A 17,681-nucleotide genomic window follows, 5' to 3' on the forward strand; every position below is an offset into this window, starting at 1 on the left:
CTTTGGCGCGCCGCTTGTGCTGCGGCGTCGGCTAGCTCGTTACCTTGGACACCTACGTGGCTTGGCACCCAGTTGAGCGTAACACTTCTGCCTTGTTGATGCAGCTTCAGCAGGAGTGCTAGGATGGAGGTCAGTAGGCGTACATTGTCACTGGGCTGTGTCGATTCTAAGCTGCCTAGCAGAGACTGTGAATCCGTGTGGATCACCACAGGACCAGCTCGAGATATTAGAGCATGCTCTAACGCTCCTTGTACCGCTATGGCCTCAGCTTGGAGAGTGGACGCATGATCGGATACTCTCCTGCCGTAGGTCAAACCATCCGTCACGAAAGCAGCCCCCGCACTGCGAGGCCTGTTGGGGTCTACGGAGCCATCCGTGTAATAGACCGCCGTTCCAGGTCTCGACAGTGCGCGGACACCTTGTAGGGCCTGCGCTCGTACTCTTTCCTGGTCACATAACTTCTTCTTACTGGGAAGCTTTGTGACAACGAAGGTAGCAGGTATCGACAGCCATGGTGGTGGGGGCTTGAACTCTGGGTGTGGAGAGTCCCTACCCTTCTCCAGGAGAGTGCTGGTGAGCTTGAAGGAGTCCAGGATCCCAGCCGCTTGTGACAGCCAGGTATCAGAGTGGATAAAAGTACCCACCCGTCCCAGAGCTGTCACAAGGTTCTGACTCAGCTCAGTTATCCTGGGGCTCTGGACCAACTTGGCAAGAAAGTCGACCTCCAGCCTTCTGACCCGTGATGTTAATGAAGGCAGTGAAGCCTCCATTTGGAGGTTAACGATCTTAGTCCAAGGTTGAGCTCCCAGGATAATCCTTGCTGCGGCATTTTGGCAAGGCTCCAGGTCTTCAAGCTTGGCAGTCGCCACATTTATGAGAGCTGGGGCAGCGTAGTCCACCAGACTGCGGACTGCGTGCACGTAGAATGTGCGAAGGACCCGATGCGTGGCACCGAGTGCCTTCCCCGTCATTGCTCTCATAACTGTGGTTCTTGCCTTCAGTCTCTCCTTGAGATAGGTAAGTTCCTTCTGAAAGGTAAGCCTCTCATCAATCCAGACCCCCAGGTACTGATACTGGGAAACCCAGTCCAGCCTAAGGTCCTGGATGGTGAGGTGCTTCCCTTCTTTCCAGAGTCTCAATGCCATGGCCTTCGATTTTGTAGGGGAGATCTTTAACCCTAACCTGCTACATTCCGTCGCCACCGTGCTTAAACAGCGCTGAGCCCTGTTGAAGCACTGCCGCTTTCCAGTAATTATGAGCGCAATGTCATCTGCATAGCAGATGACCTTGCACCCACGTGGTAGAGGTAGTTCCAGAATGTTGGAGACGAGCACATTGAACAAAGTGGGGCTGAGGACCCCTCCTTGTGGAGTGCCATTCTCCAGCATTCTGGCCTCTGATATATGACCTTGAAATCGCACTTTCGCAGACCGGTGACTGAGATAGTCAGCAATCCAAGAAAGCAGCTTGCCTTTTACGCCCTTGCGAGCAAGGGTGTCCAATATCACAAGTGGACTGGCCAGCTCAAACGCCTTTTCCAAATCCAAAAAGACCACGATGGACGGTGTGCCACTGACAGCATTTAGGAGTGTTGCTATACTGTTTGCTGTGCCAGTGCCCTTGCAATAAGCATGGATATGCTCATGCAATGGGCCCAGTTTCCACAGCAGCCTGTTTAGCACCATCCTCTCCGCTGTCTTTCCCATCCAGCTTGTCAGGCTGATGGGGCGGTAAGCACTAGGTTCCTTTGGCTTTAGAATTGGCGTTATGATTGCCGTCTTCCAGGCTGTCGGTAGCTTGCCAGTCCTCCAAGACGCGTTTATCACCCTTAGAAGTGCCTCGTCACCCGCTGGCCCAAGGTGAGCCAGCATGGAATAGGTGACGAGGTCCTCTCCAGGTGCCGTGTCTGAGCTGGTCTTGTGCGTGACCCGTAGCTCCTGAAGCGCAAAGCTAGCGTCACTATCATCCGTCCGACTCATCATGTCCTCAACACCGTGGCGCCTCACTCCTTGGAGGTCCTGCAGTGTGTCTTGAACACACTGCGGGAGTGAGGTGCTGCTGGAGCGAGAGACAAACTCCTGCACCAAACGCTTCGCCTCAGCATCAGGGGCATGATGAGTGCGTCGTGGTTGAGTCCTGCCAGTAGCCTTACGGAGCTTAGACCACAGCTCTGCTAGGGAGGTGTGAGCAGTAAAGCCCTCACACCATTCAAGAAATTTGGCTCTTCTGGCATCTGCAGCTATGACGTGAGCGTCATGAACTGCAGCGCGCAAGTTGGCTAAATTGGTCTGAGTTCGGCGCCGTCGGAAAACACGCCTAAGCATGTTCACCCGATGGTTGGCCTCTCTCACCTCGGGGGGTATAATACCAGCTGTTCTTATGTTCTCTGGGGGACTGGCGAGTCTTTGAGATGGCTCTGTTGGCAGCCACCTGAATGTCTGCAGAAAAGTCAGCTTCCAACGTTTCCACGTCCTGTGGTGGGACGTAGGATGCTGCCCATTCTTCAACAGACTTCTCAAACACTGGCCAGTTTGCCAAAGCGGTCTTCCACCTGGGAACAGGTAATACAGCCGGTATGGGTGGTGAATCCCGTATGTGCACAGAGACACCGAAGTGATCGCTAATGACAATAGGATGCACCTCCCAGGTTACCCTAGGGAGGAGAGTGGCCGTCGCCAAGGTCAGATCAAGTCGTCCACGTGCGTCGGATTTCCATCATTCAACAACGCAATGTCAGGGCATTCATCTAATACTAAACTTAAGTGGCGCCTAGCGACATTGGGCCCTTGGGACGACATCAAAATTTCATGGTGGGCGTTGAAGTCCCCTCCTGTGATGAGGAGCCTGTCCGCAGCAAGAGTACACACTTCTCCAAGGTCCAGTTCCGCTCTCAGGCCCCTGTATATGTTGTAGGTGGTGTACGTTTCGTGGGCCCGATGGAGTCGAACCGCAAGAACTTCTACACCATCCCCACATGATACAGGGTCCGTGATTTCACTGCAGGGGATGGATGATTTGACTAAGATCATGCACCCCCTAGCAGTGAGTGAGCGAGGGAGAGAGAAGATGCAATATCCCGGAAATCGCACCTCGTCGCTCACCAATGCCTCCTGGAGAAGCATGATATCGTATTCATGCTCTTGCGCAAGCGCAAGGAGATACGAGCTTTTACTGCGCAACCTGTTTACGTTCCACTGTAGCAACCTTAAGTGATTATTGAACAGGGCGATCGTCTTCCCTGTCACTTTCCATGATGGTCTCATCTTGTTGTCCCCGGTCAGACGACGAGATGGGTTGCGACTTTAGAACAGTGGACGCCTTTTCCTCCTCATCAGAAGAGGAGTCTTCAAGCCTCAATGCAAGTTGGCGTTGGGGCCTGGCAGAGGACACTCTCCTGTGCTTGGAAGAAGTGGGTGTGTCTTACCCAATGGTGAAGGCGGGTGTGGCAGGCTTGGGGGAAGTGGAAGGGGAGGAGGAGGAGGTTGAGATTGAGGAAGAGGTGGTGGAAGAGGCGGGGGAGGAGGCAGGAGAGGAGGAGGAGGTAGAGGGGGAGGGAGTCCTCTCCTTTCGCCTAAGGATCCTCTTCTCTTTTAGGAGCTTGAGCACATTCTTAACAGACCTGTTTACCAACTCCAGCTTCTTGCCTGTGTCATCCTCGCCAAAAGTCGTGGCGACAGCAGACACGACGCCAGTCACAATCAGCTCGATGTCATCCTCCCTGAGGGGGATGACATCGGACGGATATTCAGGTGGAGAGGACCGTCGGTCCTGTGCTCGTGGGGTTGGTACGGGGGGCGTGGGTTTGGCTTTAGATTTAGGGGTGGGATTAGAGGCAGGTGTGGATTTGGAGATGGGTGCAGGTTTAGAGGCGGGCACAGGTTTGGAGGTGGGAGCGGCCTTTTTGGGAGCTGGTTGTGTCTGTATGGGAGCTGTCTTCAGTGTTGGGAAGTGCGCCTGATTGTTCAAATCAGGAACACTGTGTGTAGGTGGTGGTGGTGCAGTGGCAGGAGAGTGTTTCCCGCTGCCCCATACAAATGTTCCTGGGGGGACAGGTATGAAGTCCTGCCGCTTCTCAGTCCTCTCCTTTGAGGCAATGGCCTGCACTTGACGCACTGCGCACCCGGTATTCCAGGCGTGGTGCTTCTTCCCGCTTTTCGGACACTTTGCAACAGTCTCAGTGCCAGCTTTGAACTTGTCGAGACAAGTCTCAGTGGCATGAGGCATGCTACAAATTCCGCACTTGTGCTGTTTAGCTGTGCACCTCGCCTGGTGATGACCGTAGCGCTGACACTTGAAACAGCGGAGAGGATCAGGGATGTACGTTCGTACATCATACCTGCCATACCAACCCAGGTCAATTGTGTTGAAAGGTTCGCCTTTCACGGTAATGAGGACCTGGCGTGTCGGACGCTTGTCCCACCGACGCATTCTCGTGGCCGCGATTACCTGAGGATGGTCCTCAATAACCTCGGTCGAGAAAGAGGGGTGGTAATCGTGTACCACGAGACGATGCTTTCGGTCTTCCGGGTTAAGCCGCTCCAAGTTCAACGGCTTACCATCGAGCATCTTAGTCCTCTCCAACTCCTCGACGACGTCATAACTGCTCGGTAACAGAAGCACGTTACCGTCGCCGAGGGGTCGAAGGGACAAGAGCTGACCGCGGAGAGGGCCCTTCTCCAGTGCTCTCACCACTTCAAAGGCAGTGTCGTACCCCTCCGAGGGTACGACCTTGAAGGTGGGGAGCTTGCCACCCTTAGTGCTAGCTGGGACCATCACTACGGCATGCTACTCGGTGGAGCCGGCGAACTCGGAGCGCAGCGACGCTTCTTAGACACGCAGGTCCATGAGTCAGTGTCCGCCCAGACTGGCCGTCACACAACTCGAGCTAGGTCTATATACTCGCTGTAGTTAGCAAGACGTCTCGGCCAGTTTCAGCCAGCAGCCAATCAGAAACTCGGGAAAGCCCTCCTGGGACCTTCGCTCTCAGCCCACGACACTTGAAGAAGCCCGGACCTTCCCTCTACGTGACCCTCGTCCGTGACCTCCGAACCTAGAATTCATTAAATCTTGTGTGCCTTAGTGTTATTGTGTTTTATTTCCCTGGCTTGTCCGGCCGAACCTAACCACAACACAGGCAATAAGTGTCAGAATTCCTGCTACAATGCCGAAAACTACTAATGAGAAGAACTGTGCTGTCGTAATTAATTGAACAAAACAGAACGTTAGAGAACTTACCTGTTTCAGTTCTCTAACAAATCGTTAGAACTGAATATAAGCTTGAGGCTTCGATGGCTGTAGATCCTTGCTGAGGTTTTATTGTCCTTCTGGTGACAGGGTTAAAGCTTGTCACTGGTACCAGGGTTGAAACTAGTCTGACGTACCGGGACTGAAAGTTAGTCCTGTTCGGCAGTTCTAACAAGCCTTCAAAAAACGGTTTCGAAGCCACGGGACAACTGATACTTCAAGTAAGTTCTCAAGTTCCCGATTTGTTAATCTAATTACAACATAAGCTTAAATAATTAATAAAGAGGGAGGGGAGTTTAATAATATAAATTAAAATTACGATAGTGTGGTACGAAGTCACAGGAAAGATTCCAGATTCGAAAATTAAACAAGCTTTCGGGAAATTGCCGTAGCTCAAGGTAAACAATGCCATTCCCGTAACAACAATTACCACAGTGCAGTGAATCCATAATTATAAGCTTTCTGAAAGCAAAGTAAACAGATAACAAACACATGAAAAATGTATCCAGTAGGCCTATAATAGAAGAAAATATAAAAAACAGGAGTAAAATGATCTATAGATTCTAGAGAAAAAATGTAGTTCGGTAAGTATTTAGGTAGTTAGAAATAAATCACATCCTAGAATTAAGATAGTTTCAGTTGTAAGGCCAGAATCTTTTAATGAATGTAATATTGATTACAGTCAGTTAATGAACTTGTAATTTGTAAATAACATATACAAATTGTAAAATTATTACAGTGAAAATAAGATACAAAACATGTTTTCTAAGATACTTAGATTATTAAAGGATGGCGGAAATGTATTTATTGAGTATCAACATAAAAGAAACATTAATAAAGATTAACGTGGTTTATAAGTATGACAGTGTGATTACTAGGGCATAAAAACAAAATGTAATTATATAGCTTCCTTTCATTCTCACTGCATGTAATATATAAGTAGTTATGTTTCACAAAATTTCCAGATGCATTGATTTTTTTTATCACTTAGCCTCTTGTATGTGACAACATGAAAAAATAAATATATGAATAAAACACCTGTTTTCGATCAAAACGCAGTAAAAACGGTGTGTTCTTATACTAGTTTTAAGTAAGGCCCGTGTCTCTTAGTTAGGAGCCGCTACACCACAACAAATACAAACAAGAGGTAAGCTGGCTTATATTAAATGGATATTTTTTACTTAATTGTTGTTTTTCATTAATGTAAAAACTAGATGAATTGGAAGTAGATTATGAAGTAATTTTTAATTATCTTCATTTCATGATAGGAAGTGGAAGCTCCAGAACGTATAGTGTGAAACTTTGTATAAATTGACCAAGGAACCACATTGGATCTCCACAACGATGTCGGATTTAGATTCTTGTAATGATGTCAATGACGGGGATGAATCTGCAGTAAAACTTGCAGAAGTTGAGATGGCAAGTTCCCATTTAAATGCCTCGATTCCTGTGGTGTGTATGCTTTTGTTTTGCTTTGTTAGAGTTTAATGTTAGAGGTGTTAATGTGCCCATGCCTACATTGTAGGCATGGGCACAAAATTAAAAAAGAAAAAAATTATCTCTTAAATTCTTGTTGCCTATGAAATATAATTTCAATAGGAACAATATACTTTTTAATTTTTTATAAATAGCTTGTAAAATAAGGGAGATACGATTTTTTTTATTCTTTTTTATCCCGAATTTTTTGCGAGACTACCGTAACAAAAGGTTAGAATTAAGGGTGGTAATTTGTAAAGATTTTGGTAAAGAAATACACATAAAACTCTAAACCGCTGGTCCAATTTTATTGAAATTTTGAATACTTGGGCTTTATCATTTTATGGGTCAACAAATTACCTGAGCATGTCAAAAACAATGTGGAACATCTCCTTCATATAGGTACAGGCACAAATTTTTCATTTTTTTTTTTTAACCCTTAAATTATTGTTGCATATGAAAGGCAATTTTATTAGAAACAAAATGCTTTTTAAATTTTTGGTAAATTTTTAGTTTTGACCATGGGCGCTACATAGCAATAGAAAATTAATTATTAATTTTATAAATTATAATGTATCAACGTGATATGCAATTTTGTGAGTGGAAGTAAAAAACAAAAAGGTACTAAAATAGATTTCGTAAATAACGAAGTTGTGTCAGACGAATGGTACGCCATGTTTGTTATGATAGATGCCAACGTCGAAGAAATGAAAGGATGATGAATTTGTCCAGCCTAAACTAAACTAACCTAAACTGGGTAAATCTTTAGTTTCGACCATGGGAGGAATATAGCAATAGAAAATTAAGTATTAATTTTGTAGATTAAAATGTATCAACGTAATATGCAATTTTGTGTGCGGAAATGAAAATAAAAATACCTTGCTATAAGCTAAATATGCTAATGAACGAAGTCGGCAGCATAGGATTGGGACGCCATGTTTGTTATGGTAGATGCCGACATCAAAGAAATGAAAGGATGATAGATTCGTCTAAGGTAAACAAAACTAAACTAACCTAACCTAACCGGTAAATCTTTAGTTTCGACCATGGAAGGAATATAGCAATAGAAAATCAAATATTGATTTGTATACTCCGCAAGCTGAGAGAGTGGTTGAAAAGCCCGGCAACATCTCTCACGATGACGACAACGAGGACGAGCCGAATGACATCTAATTTGCAGGTAATGATTTAAACATAGGTTAGATTAGTTTAGTTTAGTTTACCTTAGACGAATTTATCATCCTTTCATTTCTTCGACGTCGGCATCTACCATAACAAACATGGTGTACCATTTGTACAACTTCGTTACTTAACCACTTCCATACGGTGAAGCCTACGGAGGCGTCATGAGGAGCAAGTGGGTACGCGATGATGCCGACGTCGGCGTCTTGATTTTATTCATTGTAGTCGTACCTATGTAACCTCCATTCTCTCTAAACTGGCTTCATCATATTTTCTATGGTTATCAAAATTCACAGGTGAAAAAACGAACGATTGAGCACTTACTTTATTTTTTATAATGCGATTATTATTATGCAACATCGCACGTCGGGCAGCTAATGCTGCCAGACGTGCGATGTGCCCCGGAGTGAAGAGGTTAAGAAATCTGTTTTAGCACCTTTTTTGTTTTTCATTTCCACACATAAAATTGCATATTACGTTGATACATTTTAATTTACAAAATTAGTATTTAATTTTCTATTGCTATATTCCTCCCACGGTCGAAACTAAAGATTTACCCTAAACTGTGTTTAATAAATCATTACCTGCAAATTAAATGTCATCCGGCTCGTCCTCGTTGTCGTCGTCGTGAGAGACGTTGGCGGACTTCTCAACCACTCTCTTAGCTTGCAGGGTATACAAAGTTCTTGCAGCTTGAAGGAATGCATGTATCTACGCTCTATAACATTCCTTCAAGAAAATGTACCTGGCGAGGTACTGTCGGAAGTACCGAGGCCGTCAATTGACAGATGACAAGATGGCGTCCCGATCCTATGCTACCGACTTCGTTCATTAGCATATTTGCTTGTAGCAAGGTATTTTTTATTTTCATTTCCGCCCACAAAATTGCATATTACATTGATACATTTTAATTTACAAAATTAATGATTAATTTTCTATTGCTATATTGCGCCCATGGTCGAAACTAAAAAAATAAAAAAAAATTAAATAGCTTGAAAAATAAGGGAGATAGAATTTTTTTAATAAGTTTTTTAGCCCGCATTTTTGGCTTGACTTTATCATAACAAAATGTTAGAATTAAGTGTGGTAATTTGTATAGATTTTGGTAAAGAAATACGCATTAACTCTAAACCACAGGTCCAATTTTCTTAAAATTCGGAATACATAGTTTTTATGGATCAACAAATCACATGAGTATGTAAAAAACAATGTTAGACATCTACATCATACCATATTTGCCTTTTCATGGCAACCATGAAGTTGTCAATTTTCAGATTATCATCAATAAAATCCAAACCACTGGTTTTATGGGTCAATAAATCACCTGAGCATGTCAATAACATTGCAGGACCTTCTTAAACCATTCTTATTAACACCTATCATGTTGCCATGGCAACTGTTGTCAATTTAGAAATAATAAAATCCAAACCGTTGGCACTATGGACATGCAACTTGGCATATGAAGGTTTTATGGGTCAACAAATCACCTGAGCATGTTATTAACATTGCAGGACCTTCTTCTTATACCATTCTTACGAACACCTTTCATGTTGCCATGGCAACTGTTGTCAATTTAGAAATAATCAATAAAATCCAAACTGCTGGCCCAACTGACAAGCAACTTGGCATGTGAAGGTTCTATGGGTCAACAGATCACTGGAGCATGTCATTAACATTGCAGGACCTTCTTCTTATACCATTCTTACTAACACCTATCATGTTGCCATGGCAACTGTTGTCAATTTAGAAACAATTAAATCCAAACCGCTGGCCCAATTGACATGCAACTTGGCATGTGAAGGTTTTATGGGTCAACAAATCACCTGAGCATGTCATTAACATTGCGGGACCTTCCTCTTATACCATTCTTACTAACACCTACCATGTTGCCATGGCAACTATTGTCAATTTACATACATATACCAAGGCTTTTCCCCCTTACAAGGGAGGTAGCCAAAAAGGAAGAGGCATAAAATCATTCCCACCCATTCCATCCCTGAATACACTCCACACCCCTCCACCCTCCCTCTTATCTTAGCACCTCCTGGATGACGGGTCATCCCTGCACCTTGTCCACTGCCCTGGGTCAGAAGCAGTGTCACAAGACACAGCACATCCACAGCATGGCCGCTTCATTAAATCAGTGACCCCCCCTCTTGATCCCCCCATGCATAAAAGGAGAAGACGGGGAGAAATCCCTTTGGGCTACGTCAAATTTTGCTCACACATACTACCTCACCCCCCATCCCCCCGCCCATTCCACCTCATGCATCACAACATCATCCATATACGACCATTCTCCATTCACCCCTGTCTTCTATCCTCTCCCGTCCTTCCTCAACAGACATTCCCCTCTTCCCCAAAGCCCCCTTCACCCCATCCATCCACCTCATCCTAGGACGTCCCTTCATGTTCACTCCCTCCACATCTGCCTTCCATACCTCTTTTACTAGTCTTTCTTCACTCATTCTTTCCATGTGCCAAAACCATCCTAATACTCTTTCATCAACCCTATCTCCCAACTCCCTTTCCACCCCTATTCTCCTCCTCACCTCCTCATTTCTCACTCTATCTAGCCTAGTAACCCCCATCATACTTCTCAGACACCTCATCTCAAACACATTCAAACTCCTCTCTTATGTTCCATGTTTCTGTCCCATACAGTGCTGTTGGCACAATCACTCCTTCATACAGTCTCCTCTTAGCATCCATTCCCAAATGTCTATTCCTCATTACACTCTTTAATCCACCAAGGCATTTACTCGCTTCTCTCAATCTACATTCTACCTCCACCTTCACTCCACCTTTTCCTGCCACATTTGCACCCAAGTATCTAAAACTATCCACTTCCTCCAGTCGCTCTCCCTTAATGCTCACTTCCAGTCTACTGCCACTTTCACCCCTTGTACATCTCATCACCTTACATTTACCCACATTTATCTTTAGCTTTTTTCTATCACATACTCTCCCAAACTCTGTCACCAACTTCCTCAATCCCTCCTCCGATCCTGCCACAAGCGCAATGTCGTCCGCAAACAACAGCTGGCTCACCTCCCACTTTTCTCCATTTTCTTTAACCTTCTCCAATCCCTGACCCACTACCCTTGCATTTACCTCTCGCACTACCCCATCCATATATAAGTTGAACAGCCAGGGCGACATAACACATCCTTGATGAAGTCCCACCTTTACCTCGAACCCCTCACTCTCTCCATTTCTAATCCTGACACAAGCTCTACTACACTCATAAAAACTCTTGACAGCTCCTAGAAGCCTTCCTCCTATCCCATATATCTGCATAACCTCCCACAGTGCCTTTCTGTCTACCCTATCGTAAGCCTTTTCCAGATCCATAAAAGCCCAAAAAACATCCTTCCCCTTTCCTATAGCTTTCTCACATATCTGTCTTACCACAAAGATCCGATCTACACAAACTCTACCCATCCTAAATCCACACTATTCCTCACCAATTACTCCCTCTGTTCCTCTCCTAATCCTCTCAATCAAGATCCTCCCATAAGCCTTCCCAACTACACTTAACAAGCTAATCCCTCTGAAACTACTACATTCACACTTGTTCCCTTTTCTCTTGTAAAGTGCAACTATACAGGCACTCCTCCAGTCCTCCGGCACTCTACCCTCTCTCCAGCAAACATTGAATAACCTCACCAACCAGTCCACCATCACTGTACCTCCTTTTCTTAGACATGCTGCATGGCATCCATCCAGACCAGGTGCCTTACCTGCTTTCTCTTAACAACTGCCTTCACTTCATCCTTCCTTAATTCTCCTCCATTTTCCTCACTCATCACGGTCATTTTCTTAGCATTTCCCACTGCAACTATCTTCTCCCTCCCTATCCTCCTTCACATTTAGCAACTTCCTAAAATATTCTGCCCATCTTCCCCTTATTGCCTTCTCTTCCATTATCATCTCTCCATCTGCACCTTTTACCTTTTAATCTCTACTTAATTCGCCTCCTCTTCCTCTCTTAATTTCTTTCCAAAACATCTTTTTATTACTTTCAAAATTTTCTGTCATACTCTTACCCCACTTCACATCTGCTCTCCTCTTTGCCTCCTTTACCTTTTGCTTTACTTCTCTTTTCTTTTCTTTGTACCTCTCATATGACTCCCTCGTCCTATTTTGTAACCAATCTGTGAAAGCTCTCTTCTTCTCTTCTACAACCTTCTTTGTTTCCTCATCCCACCATTCACTACCCTTCCTTCTATTTCCTCCTGTCCTTCTTGTTCCACAGACCATCTTTGAACACTTTGTGACTCCCTCCTTGAACCATCCCCATTCCTCCTCCACACCTAGCTCTACTCTATCCTTCACTCCCTCCCACTCCTCCTTCAGCTTCTTCTTGTACTCCTTCTCCTTTTCCTTTTCATTTAAAGAGTTCACTCTAAGCCACCTCCCGACCTTTTGTCCCTTTCCTCTTTCTCCATCTGTCCTCCACTCTCAACTTACCTTCCACCAAAAAAATGATCTGATATTCCCCCACCCTCTCCCCTTAGCACATGTACATCCTTAACTCTTCCTATCATAATCCTATTTACCACTACATAATCCATCGATGCTCTATCTACCACCCTTCCATCCACCACCCTCTCCCATGTGTATTTATGCTTGACTTTCTTCCGAAACACTGTATTAGCTATCATCAACTCTCTTTCTAGACACATTTCCACCATCAACTCTCCACTACGATTCTTTCCTGGAACTCCACATTTCCCAACCACTCCATCAATTGGACCATTTCCTACCCTAGCATTAAGGTCTCCCAGTACTATTACATTGACATTTCTCCCTAAATCCTCTATGCACTCATTTTAATCTATCCAAAAGGCCTCCCTTTCTTCTACACTCTTCTCACTGCCAGGCCCATATGCACTTACAAAGACCCACATATCCTTTCTCAGTTTCACCTTCATCCACATTATCCTTGAGGAAACCTCCTTCCACTCCACTACACGTTTACCTATCTCTTCACTTACTAGAATAGCCACCCCTTCCCTTCCTCGCCCTCTCTTCACTCCTGATAACCTTCCACTTACACTCCCAAACTTACACTCACCCTTCCCTTTCAACTTAGTTTCACTCAAAGCCAACACATCCATCTTTCTTCTCACAAACATACTACCTATCTCTTCCCTTTTACTCTCATCTGTACCACATCCATGCACATTAAAAGACCCAAACCTTAGGGTGCTGGTCGGAAAACTCCCAGACCCTCACATGCCTTTACTTTTTCGTTTAGGAATGTCCCCTGTGGGGCTACAAGGAGAAGGATGCCTAGTCCCAATCCCTGTCCCTTTCTTCTCGCCTGTTACGATCCAAGTGGAAATACTTGGTGGCAGTATTCTTTTCCCCCCACCAAACCGCTGGCCCAATTGACATGCAAGTTGGCATGTGAAGGTTTTATGGGTCAATAAATCACCTGAGTATGTCAATAACATTGCAGGACCTTCTTATACCATTCTTACTAACACCTATCATGTTGCCATGGCAACTGTTGTCAATTTAGAAGTAATTAATAAAATCCAAACCGCTGGCCCAATTGACATGCAACTTGGTATGTGAAGGTTTTATCATAAAGCCCAATTCTTCAAAAGCAAACAAATATTCACCGATTCAAAAGCAAATTTGGTTATCAACCTCAGCAAATTAGTTTTCCGAGTAAAAATATTAAGATAAGGCACCAAGAAACCAATATTTTAATGTAAGAAAACAATTTTTTAACCTATTTTCTCCCGAATATGAGCAGCTCAAGATCGTTGGGTATTATACACTTGGTGATTTGTTGACCCCAAACCTTCACATGCCAAGTTGCATGTCAATTGGGCCAGTGGTTTGGATTTTATTGATTATTTCTAAATTGACAACAGTTGCCATGGCAACATGATAGGTGTTAGTAAGAATGGTATAAGAAGAAGGTCTTGCAATGTTAATGACATGTTCAGGTTCAGATGATTTATTGACCCATAAAATTTATGGGTCAGTAAATCACCTGAGCATGTCAGTAACCTTGCAGGACCTCCTTATACCATTCTTACTAACACCTATCATGTTGTCATGGCAACTGTTATCAATTTAGAAATAATAAAACCCAAACCACTGGCCCAATTGACATGCAACTTGGTTGATTGATTGATTTATGGAATTTTTGGCTTGAAGGCCAAGCGCCGGAGCTGGTAGGCCATTCAGCGCACATGCAACTTGGCATGTGAAGGTTTTGGGGTCAACAAATTACCAAGTGCATAATACCCAACGATCTTAAGCTGCTCATATCCGGGAGAAAATAGGTTGAAAAACAGTTTTCTTACATTAATATATTGTTTTCTTGTTGCCTTACCTTAATATTTTTACTTGAAAAACTAATTTGCCGAGGTTGATAACCAAATTTGCTTTTGAATCGGTGAATATTTGTTTGCTTTTGAAGAATTGGGCATACACTTGCACAACAACCAGATAATTTGAATATCCTGCGCATGCACTGAACGCTCAAAGCATTCAAACTAAGCCAAATGAAATCCAATGGGTTGCAAAATATGGCATTGTAAACAGTACCAGCGCGATGGTGGCGCTGCGCTTGTTTTCACGCGTATCTACATCATATCAAATTTGCCTTTTCATGGCAACTATTAAGTTGTCAATTTAGAGATGATCATCAGTAAAATCCAAACCCCTGGCCCAATTGACATGCAACTTGGCATGTGATGGTTTTATGGGTCAACAAATCATCTGAGCATGTGAAAAACAATGCAGGACCTTCCTTTTATACTATTCTTACTAACACCTTTCATGTTGCCATGGCAACTATTGTCAGTTTAGAGATATTCATCCATAAAATCTAAACCCCTGGCCCAATTGACCTGCAACTTGGCATAGGAAAGTTTTTTGGGTTAACAAATCACCAGAGAATGTCAAAAACAATGCAGGAGCTTCCTTTTGTACTATTCTTACTAACATCTATCATGTTGCCATGGCAACTATTATCAATTTCGAGATAATCATCCATAAATTTCAAATGCCTGGCCCAATTGACATACAACTTGGCATATGAAGGTTTTATGGGTCAACGAATCACCTGAGCATGTCAAAAACAATGTAGAACCTTCCTTATATACTATTCTTACTAACACCTATCATGTTACCTTAGCAACTATTGTCAATTTAGAGATAGTCATCAATAAAATCCAAACCCCTGGCCCAATTGACATGCAACTTGGCATGTGAAGGTTTTATGGGTCAACAAATCAACTGAGCATGTCAAAAACAATGTAGGACTTTCCTTTTATACTATTCTTACTAACACATTTCATGTTGCCATGGCAACTATTGTCAATTTAGAGTCATCAATAAAATCCAAACCCCTGCCCCAATTGTCATGCAACTTGGCATGTGAAGGTTTTATGGGCCAACAAATCACCTGAGCATGTCAAAAACAATGTAGGACCTTCCTTTTATACTATTCTTACTAACGCCTATCATGTTGCCATGGCAAATATTGTCAGTTTAGAGATAATCATCAATAAAATCCAAACCCCTGGCCCATTTGAGATGCAACTGGGCATGCGAAGGTTTTATGAGTCAACAAATCACCTGAGCATGTCAAAAACAATATAGGACCTTCCTTTTATACTATTCTTACTAACACCTACCATGTAACATGTTCCATCATTGTAATGTATGTGTTTATGTAATGTATGCACAGCCAAAAGAACTCTACCATCACATTGAAAAGTGCATATATAGGTTCCTTAGCCCTTCCCCTTAGATTGCCTCTCAGTACACTAACCAGTCAGTACTGCAACTGTCCTAATACCTATCTTAAATTCATGTTGAAATTGGAGAATTATTTTTTACACCAATTTACTGAAATAAAAAAATGAATTAAATCTTTTTACTTTCAAGGAATTATTTTGTTTAATCATGTTATCTATAATCATGATGATCTGAATAAACAGCCTTATTTCAACAGCTCATATGTGTTATCATCATGAAACTAAGAGGAAAATTTAAGTCTAGCCTCTAGACCTCTACTAGTCTTGAGGCTTCCCATGGTCATGGACATGGTCCATGAGATGGAATACTGTACTTACCATATTATTAATGGTTATTTCATATACTTGCTATTATAGCTATGGCCGGCTATGTAATAGGTATAGCATAGCCTGTCCATCTTAAAATTCATACCATAACAATGTAAGTATTATTTGTGAACAACACCCTCTACGACTACTACGCGAAGTATCTCCCGACATGTTATGTGTTACCAAACACGACTAAGTATTGGAGAACATGCCTACATGTTAACGATTGAGGGACATCAGTTTCATTATCAATGATCTTAAAATTTTTCGTTTCCAAGAGAAAATAGGCTAAAAAGTACAAATATTACATTTAAATATTCATATATAGGTGTCTTATCTTTAAATTTTTACTCAAAAACTAATTTGCAACGGCTAGTAGCTAATTTATTTAATTATTTTTTATTTATTTATATATATATATATCTTTTTTTTTTTTTTTTTAGAAATAGGCGTACAATTGCAGAACAGAAAGACAATTTGACAATTCTGTGCATGCGCTGAATGCTACAAGCATTCAAATTGATGCGTATCCATTCGAACGGGTCACAAAAAGATGATGGTGTAAACATTACATCTGCGATGATGGCGCAGACCATTCTCGCATACCTACTTACATGTGGCACGCTTAGGCTCAGCTGCGCAAACTTCCTATGATCTTAAGTTGCCCATTTTCAAGAGAAAAAAGGCTAAAAAACATGAAAACATTTACCTAGTTCTACGTAGATGCCTTACCTATATATTTTTACTCGGAAAACTAATTTGCCAAGGCAAATAACCAAATTTGGGTTTAAATCGGTGAAAAATTGTTTGCTTTAGAAGAATTGGGCACACACTTGCAGAACAACAATACAATTTGAATATCATGTGCATGCGCTGAGCGCTCCATGCATTCAAACTAAGCCAAACAAATTCCAACGGGCTGCAAAAGATGGTGATGTAAACAGTACAGCCGTGATAGTGGTGCCGCACTTGGAATAGTACCTACCTAGGTAATGTCATTGCATCAGACCAGTGTTTCATCCTCGATTCTATGATAGCGCGATCCTTTGACTTCAAAAGTCCATCACTCATTAACAAGGTATATAAATTGTTAGTTCGTCCACATTTGGAATATGCTGTTACTGTGTGGTCACCGAATCTCATTAAAGACATTGACAAACAGGGAAAAGTACAACGGCGAGCCACAAAAATGAATCCAAATATAAAAAATAAATTGTATGAAAATTGACTAAAACACCTGAATCTGTTTTCCCTTAAAAAGCGTACTCAGAGGTAACTTGATACAGGTCTTTAATATTCTAAAGGGAATTGACAACATCAAAAGTAACAAATTTTTTTTTACACTGAATGAGAATCAGACAAGAAACAATGGTCTCAAACTGTCCGTAAATAGATTCAATTTGGAAGTGGGTAGAAATAACTTCGCCAATTGTGTGGTTAATGAATGGAATAAACTTCCTGCAGAGGCAGTGCAATGTAGTTCAGTTCGAAGCTTTAAAAATCATTTAGATAAACACCTAAGTAAGATGCTGTAATGATTATCATTTATTTTATATACTGTACTTTGTTTTTGTTTTGTTATCATTTGTCTGATTCTCATTTATTATTAGTTATATGTCAATTTATTATTATTTACTATTTACCTGTTTGTTTATCATTTAACTATACCTATGCATTTAT

At 42.6% G+C, this 17,681-nt stretch overlaps 1 protein-coding gene across 2 annotated transcripts in view; it reads left to right on the forward strand.

The window, feature by feature from the left end:
- The first annotated feature begins 6,284 nt into the window (after window positions 1-6,284).
- The window catches only part of LOC143041741 (methylosome protein WDR77-like), a 105,346-nt gene continuing 93,949 nt past the window's right edge, over window positions 6,285-17,681 (forward strand). The window contains exons 1-2 of one of the 2 annotated variants that reach the window (XM_076213754.1): window positions 6,285-6,391; window positions 6,513-6,663. In XM_076213754.1, coding sequence (XP_076069869.1) covers window positions 6,589-6,663 — 75 coding nt within the window. In that variant the 5' untranslated portion in view covers window positions 6,285-6,391; window positions 6,513-6,588. Of the gene's footprint in view, window positions 6,392-6,512; window positions 6,697-17,681 lie in introns of both variants that reach the window. The other variant, XM_076213753.1, reaches the window with a different exon arrangement.

Source organism: Oratosquilla oratoria, chromosome 32 (assembly GCF_046742065.1).
Source record: "Oratosquilla oratoria isolate Oo_2021 chromosome 32, ASM4674206v1, whole genome shotgun sequence".
NCBI classification, from domain to species: Eukaryota; Metazoa; Arthropoda; class Malacostraca; order Stomatopoda; family Squillidae; genus Oratosquilla; species Oratosquilla oratoria.